The sequence below is a fragment of the Eptatretus burgeri genome, chromosome 5 (genome assembly GCF_056783735.1).
Source record: "Eptatretus burgeri isolate ZD-2024b chromosome 5, Ebu_testis_v1, whole genome shotgun sequence".
Lineage (NCBI taxonomy): Eukaryota > Metazoa > Chordata > Myxini > Myxiniformes > Myxinidae > Eptatretus > Eptatretus burgeri.
Genome location: NC_140965.1, coordinates 124,364,009 through 124,374,008, shown reverse-complemented (window position 1 = coordinate 124,374,008; position 10,000 = coordinate 124,364,009). Strand labels below are relative to the sequence as shown.

The window sequence follows — 10,000 nt, the reverse complement described above, 5'->3', positions numbered from 1 at the left end:
AAATTACCCCCGTTTGGGGGTGACGGTCATCTCTATAATACCACAAGTTCTCAATGTTCAGTTCAGGTAACCGCGAAACAGTCTAAACTAACCGTTTAGATTGAAACAGTTCACAGAGATACACTAGGATAATACTTATAATAACATAATTAATAAATATGTATTGTTCATTTCGTACCCGGATTAACACATCAGAATCATCAGTCAGTGCAATACGTGGTTTTCCGGTCCGTCCACTCTCTGGGAACATTTCACTTCCGGTTGTAGAAAAAAAACGAAAAAGTAGGCTTTGGTCTCAGAGATTATGATAATCCTGCAGATTATTCTTCACTGATTATAATGCAACTTTCAGAATGAAAATTGGTCAAGTATTTATAGAGATACTGAGGTTTGAAAAATCGTGAGAGACAGCAAATTCATTGATTATTAATTCCACAGAAGTTTCATGACATTGCACAAAGTGACATGTCAGGTATGAAAAAACATTTTGCATGCCAGATTCATTAATTATTAATTCATTAATTATGGAATGTACTCATTGAGAAATTAATCAGAAAGCCCGAAGCATGTAGCATAATTTATCACTTCTCCCATCATCCGGGATCCGTGGCCTCGCCCCACAGCCTGCAGCCCTATGTCCGCCGGTGATTATGTTGGATATCGGCACGGTCGAGAGGAGCCTGCGAATTATCCCTGCTGATGCACTGAATTGATGCAATCGTTCGGCCAGAATATTCGTTGTCAAGATGTTGCGTGATTAAATCACCAATACAGTCACTCAAATTTATACCACCGACATACTTCTTAACAATCACCTTCGCCCCAGAAACCACAGTCAATCTGAACCACGCTGGCCACTGCTCAGACGCCATGACCGGACTACTGCGCAGTTCTACTACGCAGTTTGGTTAAAGATGATTCGGAATTTTGGTGCGCGCGCACGAAATTATATTTTGAAAATAAATGCCTAAGTTTACATTTCGGGTTTTGAAACTTTTGCACCTTTGGCGGAAAATGTATAAATATAAAAGGCTAAAAGAGTGTTTTATATTTATATTTCATTTCTCCTTCCTTCCTTCTTTGCGAATCGCATCGGCGTTTTTGGCCATCTTCCAGATCACGTGACGATCAAACGGGAAGGAAATTCAAAAATCTGTCCGGTGAGATACAAGATAATATTTTTTACTATCATAATCAATAAACAGTTGCCGAATATATTTTAGAATGGCAGATGAGATAGGTTTTGGAAATGGCGATTTTTATAACTTACGTGACCTCGTGACCTCGTCCCTGACCTTGAACCCGGACAAAAGTTATATCGTTGTGCAACACTCATCTACCTCGACCCACATACTAAGTTTCATCAAGATTGGAAAGAAAAATTGTTGACGGACGTACGGACGGACGGACGTATGGACGGACATTCGGTCCGGCTTTATTAGGTCATCTCGGTAGAAATGACCTAAAAAAGCAAGAGGGGTCAGAAGAGGGAGGGGAAGGAAAGGGGAATGACAATGTGCAAAAGTTTTGGTTGAAGACGCTTACATTTCACAATTAAGTGAATGGCCCAAGAAGCCCTCCATCAGTCTAATCACAATGGCCGTCTTCTGAGGAAGAACTTTTTCGGCTGAACAGTGTTGCCATCTTCTTTCTCAAACCCTTGATGCAACAGCGTTGCTTCAATGATTTCACTACACACGCACACATAAGGTAATGTTGAAGTGGAGAAGACTTTGCTCACAGGAAAAAAATTATCAAAACTGTATTAAAAATACAAAACGGAAGATACTAATTATTTTACAAAAGAAAGAATAAAACATTTTATTTGTCATGAGACACTTGTGAATCTAATCTTCATAAGTAAGCTGGTATGGATCACAAAGTATTGCTTTGTACAAGTTTAGCATCAACACAACAAGAATCTGGAAATTGTTTGCATTTTTAAAATTCTCAACATTCTCCAACACATTTGGTTGATCCAAAACTGAAATTTAAATGCGAGTGCCTGACCTCGAAAGTTTTGGCAAAACAATACTTATTGGACTCTGACCTCTCTGAAATTGGACTATTGTACAATATGACACAATATTTATTGGACAATCTGTGTCGATCGACACAGATCATTGGATTCCTGACTTTCTGAAGATATTTCATGGTCATCCAAAGAATGGTGCAATTTGCAATCAAACCACAATGAGAAACATCATATTGATTTATTCACAAGGATCTTGTCTGTTCTGGAATCAAAACAGCCAATGTAACCTTTCACCAATCATTATACACCCTAACAACATCACTATTGGCAAAGGTAATTACATTTGGACTCATTCAACAGCAGTGCAGATCTTGTTATAAATGCAGACTTGTGAAGAAAAACAGAAAAGGATTAAAATGCATTTACCAAATGAAAATACAGGCCGACACTTTCACCGCTGGTGCTGGAATCGTTAAGCAAGTTCCTTTTGGCTTCTTTAATCAAAGGGAAATAAAGCATCAATTAAGATTTTCTTTCAGATGTAAAAGATTAGAATTTTATTCAGTTCCATCTCCCCATAAAAAGCTTGGTGTTGGCTTAATGGTTATGATGGCTGGCTTAAGATCTTCTCAAGTGTCCTGAGTTGGTTTCCCTGTTGTGACGTTAAAATAACATCAGGAGAGTTGATTTAGTTTGTCATCCTTCCAAGGTCAGCAAAATGAGTGCAAGAATGAGAAATTTGAGTCCCCTGCATCGGAGTGCTGACCTTTCCAGGATTGTGTCCCCAGAGCCAAGGTAAAACTGCTCGGCAACCATATGCTTCTGAAGATGCTCACCCCTCCTCTCCTCGCTATTCTTCAACAGTGTAGACGTCAAACATCCGGGGCCTTCGCTCAAACCTGATAGATCTTTCCATACAGATCGCCACTGACAAACCAGACTCTTCATGCTTATTGCACTGCCCTCACTCCCCCACACCCCCAGAAATACCTCTGGCAACGGCTTCCCTGCACTCCCACTTCATGTTCGTGTTTGTGTGTTGTACTGCCCACCTAACAGTGATGACTCCATTTACATCTCCCACTCCAAAAACATGGACCAACTTCCATCCTCTCATCCCAACTCTATCTTCCTCAAATGTGGTGACTTCAATTGTCATCATGCCAGCAAGCTTGCTGTGGGTACCTCTCTCACCTGCCAAGAACCTTCCGCAAAAGACGTCTGCTGAGTCTTTGGGTGTCTCTCTCTCACCGCAGGCAGGTCGCTCTTCTTTCTATCTTCTGCCATCTCCTCTCCAGCGTTGCCGCCCACCCCCCCGTCTGCGATATGTCCCTCCCATATTTCCGCAGGGCACTCAAGGTCCGCCAGCAATCCCCTTCTGGTAAAGCTATCAAAATCAATAATCACTGCTCACCTTCACTCTTTTTTCCCACCTTTGGAATAAACTCCCACACTCTCTTCAATCCCACTATTCCCTCCAGGCCTTCAAAACAGCCGTTCACCACCATCTCTTATCTTCCCCCATCCAAAACCACTATCTTTTCTAACCCTGTTAATCCACTCCAAACACACATCCTTCAAATTACCTGCATTCCTTCCTGAAAGTCCCTGTCATGTGAGGACATGAAAGTCTTTGTCGTGTCCATCTTGTTTACCCCGTGTATCCCTGCCCCATCCTTCTCCATTGCACAGATCTCCTCATGTCTCTGTTCCCCAGTGTTTTGTCCTTCCCTCTCACGCACCTCTTGTCTCCTGCTCCCCTCGTACTTTTTGTGTGTTAGCTCTTGTACGAGCCTTGACATTGTATACAAAAAAGAAAAAGATGGGTACGGCTGGGCTGTTCTTGTTCTTCTATGACCTGATATAATGTGGATAGGAGTGATTCATCTCACTTTATGTGTAATAGCCCCCATTAATCGGCAATTTTAGTTCACACACCATGGTTTATACTCGCTTAAATTCACAATTTCCTTCCTCTTTGCTCTTCTATCTCAACCACAAACAATCGATTTTGGTGTGAAATCGTTTTTATGCCATTTCATCATCCAATGGAAAATGAATGCAAGTTGTGATTCGGCCATAATTTAAACTCAATTTTCTCAATCAATATTTTGTTTGGCTGTCTCATTCCTGGTTGATGAATTCATTTTTGTTTACATCTTTTATTGAGTGATCGGTTTTACATCTTTTATTGAATGATCGGTGTCGAGTACTTAACTGGCAACAAATTTTCGAATCACTAATTTCAGCTTTTTGACTCAACTCTGAGAATTATGTTCACAGGTATTCTGCCTCAGACTGTTAGACAAAGCAGTATAAGTATTACGAAATTCTTCACATCGATTATACACGACATACGTGCATCACAATAACTTTGAGGATGATCACGCACACACACAAATTTTTTTAAAATCAAAATACACAGCAACATTATTCATCCAATGTGTGTGGAACAACATGAAGAGCCACATTCACTCAATCCCAGAAAGATGGGTTTTTCATACAGGAATTCTTATGATTTAACTGATTAGAAAAAAAATGAACTGATTAAAAGGTGGTGTCAAAGGTCAAAGGTCAGAATCAGTGATACGTTTTCTTTCCCGGGATAACTTGAGAACGCCTGAAGGGTTTATCATCAAACATGGTACAAGTATATGTCATGACGCATATATAAATAGATTACATTATGGGGTCAAGAGTTCAAAGGTCAAAGGTCATGTTAGGTAAAAATGAGATATTTGAGAACAGCTGAAGTTATTTAAATAAAACTTGGTACAAGTATGTACCTGGTGTTGGCTTCATGGTTTGAGTGATGGGCTTGGGATTGTAAGATCCTGAGTTCAAATACCATTTGGCTGTTTAATTAATTCCAGGTGGAGTTGACTAAGCCTGTCATCCTTCTAATGTTGGCAAAATGAGTGCTGGCTCACTGGTATTCTGTGTTGGAGTAGTGACTTGTGCAGGATTGGAGCTAACAGCCAAGGACACTGCTTCGGCAGCATCAATGCTCTGCACAGAGTATGGTCCCAATGGATGGATGGATTCTTATGATGAAATGGACACAAATTTTTGTTCCAAGTAAATCAATTATTCACTTTCTAATCAAGTACATCGATTATTAGCTTTCCAATTGTTCCATTTTTTATTATTATGTGACAACAGGGGTCTTAAGAATGAAGTGTGATAGATGAATGGATGCTTTTCCTATTTTTCTTTTGACTTGATGTTTCACATTCTTTACAGAGTGTTGGTGTTGCCAAAGTAGTTTCTTGGCAAGGGTTATCCTGGGTGGTTTTCCATTGCCTTCCCAGCATCGTTTGTCTGTGCTCTATCCTTTTAAATGCTGAAGGCCCGGTCACACCTTGACGTTTTAGCCAGATTAAAATGTATGCAAAACGCTGGCTTACGTTGAACTTTTGATGTTTTTTGTTTTTAAAGATTCGGACGTATTCATAGCGACTTGGTCTGATGTAGAACGCATTGGTAACGGACACAGAACGTTTCGTTGTGTTATAGATAACTTATACCAACGAATGCTGAACCTGTTGTCGGCCTACACAACCGATGCCCAACGATAGTCTAAATTAGGCATAGCGCGTTGCACACATCGCCGACGATGTCGTGACGTAGCCTATTAAAAGGCTGACGCACAACGATTCGAATCATAACTGCCGTAGAAATGGAAGTGTCAACATCGCGGTCACACCTTGGCGATCTTGCCAGCGTATGCCGACCTAAGAAAAATGTGTCTAAAACGTTGGGGCACGTCAAATACGGTATGAGTAAGTTTGGTATACGTGAGTAGAATGCTAAAGTACGCTATCATACGTCGTAGTAAGTAGAGTACGTGAAGAAATTTTAAACATGTTCAAAATTTTACGACGTACTCGGCGTATGACGCACGTTCCGCATGCGATGGGGATAAGTTTTACACACGATATGTGGATGCTTACACACGTCCACAAAGGCTACTTATAAGCTAATCATAAGTCGAAACACGTCACGGTAATGTCTTTTTTACGCGAAACTTATTTCTAACTTATGTTTGACGTGCTTTGAACCAATTCTTTACGTAGTCCCAACACACATCGACGTATGTAGACGTATTCCAATGACGTCTTCAGGTCGACAAAAAAATAAATAAATGAACGTGTTTCTAGCTTACAACTGCCATATAAAGACGTGTTCCCAGCGGTTTTGGGAATTGGTATATAAAAATGCTGCTCATAAAAGGGGAACCCAACAGTGTTTTCGAGTCCTTTTTGAGTCGATGTCCATGTCAGCAGTAACAGTATCAGTATCAGTACCAGTATTAGTATCAGTATTAGAAGTAGTTTGTTCATGTTGGCAGTAGTAGGTGAGTGTGAGGGGGAGGGTGTGGGTTATGATGGATCGTCCTTGCGTCCCCGTGTCCACGGGTAGGAGACATCTTTTAACCATTATTCGCACTTCTTCGCGGCTAATTTTTTATGGGGCTTTTTCAACAATGAGCTATAGCTTGTTTTTACGATTTCGGTCTATTCATAACGGGTTGGACAAATGCACAATGAACTAATATTGTGCATAGAGCGCTTTGATTACTTATAGATACGATATACCAACGAATAATTATCGTGAAGCCGGCGTTCACAAACTATGCCCAACGATAGCCTAACTTATCCATATCGTGCGGCAGTTTATCTTTGCCAGTGACGTAGGGTTTGCTATTCATAGGCTGCCACTCAACGATTTAAATGGCTGCATCTCCACTATTGAAAGTAGACGCTTGCGCTCAACAATTGGATTTTTTTTACACTCAACGACTTTTAAACGGTACCACTCAACTATTTTCATTGTTTACAATGAACGATTTAAATTGCTGTCACTCGCCTTTGTTTTTTGACGCTGGGGTTTGGAAATTTGAAGCATTTCTTCTGAACGTGTTAAAACGCTCAAACTCGACTATTTTAAATAGACGCTGCCGATGGACAATTGGAATCATAGCCAAGCTAGACATCGAAGTCTGAACATCCTCGTCATGCCAAAGAAAAGTTTGAAGAATGCTGCAAATAAGTGTCCGGGCCGTGGCCGTGGATGCTGACGCAAGGACGATCCATTATACCGACGTCTTTCAGCCTATGAGTAACTTAAAAGTAACGTCTGTCGACGTGTGGCAACGATCACGTAACGTGCCAACAACACATTAATCATAGGTTAGAAATAAGTTTCGGGTACGCTAAACATTACCTCGGCGTGTCTCAACTTATGATTAACTTACAAGTAGCATGTGTTGACGTCTGTCAACGATCGCAGACCGTGCATACAACTTGTGGCCAGCGTAGCGGAACGTGTGAGTCATACGCCGGCATACGTCGTGAAATTTCAAGCGTGAAAAAATTTGAGGACAACCAAAAAGTACAACGTTTAAAGCCAGCGTACAACGACGTATGGCAGTTTTTCAGCGTGATCTCAATGTTATCAAAACTTACCCATAACGTATTCAACGTGTGCCAGCGTTTTAGAAAAATAATTCAAAAATCGGCATACGTTGGCTAAAACGTCAAGGTGTGACCGGGCCTTGAACATCAAACAAGGAAGCAACCAGTTCCATTGCAAAGGTCTTTGGTATGACTCGGCCAGGGTTTGAACCAATGACCTCCCAGACTCAGAGCGGACGCTCCAACCATTAAGCCACTGTTCCAAAGTTGGAAATATTTGACTGCTGTTTCCATTGCAATTAATTCTAGAAAGACAAGTTTATTACAATGGTTTAAACTCGCTTACCAAGATTAAAGATCCTGACCACCTACAAATTCATTAAGACCTTTGCAAAAAAGCCAAAAATTTGTCCTACCTTTGCTTTTGTTCACCGGACTTTCAGTGCTGGTGTCGTTTTGCTCAGTTTCAGACGAGGACTAAAAAGGAAAATAGAAATTTCCACAACAGAACAACATATATCTGAGCAAGCATTATAGATGACAAAACTAAAAGAAATGGAAAGTACAAACACAGAATTGTGAAATTTTCAGTCACCTCCCATACGCCGCACCATACTCTATTATTATCCCTTCATTCATTCACTCTCAATAATCTCTGTCCTCAATCTTCCTCTCCTTTTCCTCCCCATCCACCTGTCAAATTTCCCAACTCAACACTCAAGGAAGCAAAGGTATGAAATTGAAGTGAAGGTGTGAGATCTGCCATTAGAGTTCTCTGAAAGGCAAGCAGTTTCTGCAATTCTTTTTGGTATGTGGGTGTCCTGGGACTCCATGCATGGGTTTCTCATTCTGGGACCCCATGCAAGGGTCTCCAATTCTGGCACCCCATGCAGGGGTATCCGGTTCCCCGTGTGCGAGTATTCTGTCCTGGGACTCCGTGTGTGGGTATCCATCCCGGGATCCAATGTGTTATCATCTGTGCGACTGTGCGCAATTATTCCGGGAGCCCGAGCATGGTTCTCTCAGGATTCCGCACATGGTTATCGAGGCACCCCAAATATGGTTAGACTTGTGATCAGATGCAGTTATCCTGGAACCTCAAACACGGTTATCGTAGCGTCTCAGAAAGTTATCGCGGGTCCTCAAAACAGGTTATCCTGGGTATTTGACATCCCACAAGCATTGTCTTTTTCATCAAAATTACTACTGCTGATAAGTGTTTATATATGTGTATAAATATATATATATATATATATATATACATATATATATACATATATATATACATATATATACACACACACACACACACACACAAGGTGAAGTACCCGGTAATAACCGGGAAATTTGCCCTATTTTCCTCACGCCAGTTAGACTGAAGCATTAGTTGCATGGAGAAAATTAGGAAGGCTTCTCTTATTCCTCAGATTTATGGAAGGAAGGCTTTATGCTGCCGTAATCCTCAGAGAGGTCATAGTTGAAGGCGGCCTTGAGCCACTCAATGTTTCTAGCAGCAGTGGCAACTGTCCTTGATGTCCTGCCAAATCCCGGACCTAGAAAGCTGGAACGTGAGTTTTGTGCTTCTCTCACCCGTCGTTGTGACGCTCTATTTGGAGTTGAGCGACGCTCTCTCTCTCTGCAGCCAACGCTGCTTGCCTCGCTCGTTCATGAGCAGATATTACAGCAGTAAGACGACTCTCTCTCTCTCTCTCTCTCTCTCTCTCTCTCTCTCTCTCTCTCTCTCTCTCTCTCTCTCTCTCTCTCTCTCTCTCTCTCTCTCTCTCTCTCTCTCTCTCTCTCTCTCTCTCTCTGTCTCTCTGTCTCTCTCTCTCTCTCTCTCTCTGGAGCTGACTCCGCTTGCCTGGCTCTTTCATGACCATATCTATCAGCAGTTAGCAGTTGCCGTGTGCGTGCAGTTCGAGAATTCAAATAACAGGAGGACAATGTGTATTTGTAAAAAGTCAACGAACACGAACATTTTGTATTTCAAAAAACCCTAGCGTTTTTAACCATGAAGCCTTTTGTTACGATTAATACGCCGGCGCACTGTTCGAAAGCCATTTTTTTTAAAGGAATTTTTTTTTTTAATATATATATGTATATTTTTGTTTTCATTTTTATGGAAAGCCACTGAGCACATCCTGGAGGTGAATGTTAGGTCTATATGTGTGCAAAATTTCATCAAGATCGGTTCACTGGTCGGGGAGCTGATTGGTTACAAACAAAGAGACAGACAGACAGACAGACAGACAGACAGAAGGACTGCCATTTATACAGTAGATATATAAATCTTCTTCTTCTTTCGGCTGCTCCCGTTCGGGGTCGCCACAGCGGATCATCCGCTATGATCCGCATACTGATTTGGCACAGGTTTTACGCCGGATGCCCTTCCTGACGCAACCCTGGTCGTGTCTTAAGACACAGGGATAAAGATTGTGTTTCACCATGATTCCGGGCTGCCCTACACCCTCTCATAGCACGGCCCAGCGCAGAGCTCCCGTCCTCAGGCAATCCTCCAACCCAAGCCTCCGTGTCGCCGGATTACAGGCGCACGCCACTGCACTCGGTATATATATACATGTTAAAGGCGATGAGTGTTGTGTTTTAT

General features: G+C 41.6%; 1 protein-coding gene across 12 annotated transcripts in view; it reads right to left on the bottom strand.

Annotated features, from left to right (window-relative positions):
* Window positions 1–10,000, bottom strand: part of LOC147027283 (uncharacterized) — a 171,395-nt gene that overhangs the window by 58,856 nt on the left and 102,539 nt on the right. For 8 of the 12 annotated variants that reach the window (XR_015058768.1, XR_015058764.1, XR_015058762.1 and 5 more), the window contains exons 11-12: window positions 7,809–7,869; window positions 1,546–1,691 (exon numbers count right to left, since the gene is read on the bottom strand). Coding sequence is in view for 4 of the 12 variants with exons in the window: in XM_085883544.1 (XP_085739670.1) it covers window positions 7,809–7,869 (61 nt within the window). In the remaining 8 variants the exon portion in view is untranslated. The remainder of the gene's footprint in view (window positions 1–1,545; window positions 1,692–7,808; window positions 7,870–10,000) is intronic. The other 4 variants (XM_085883544.1, XM_085883545.1, XM_085883546.1 and 1 more) reach the window with 1 other exon arrangement.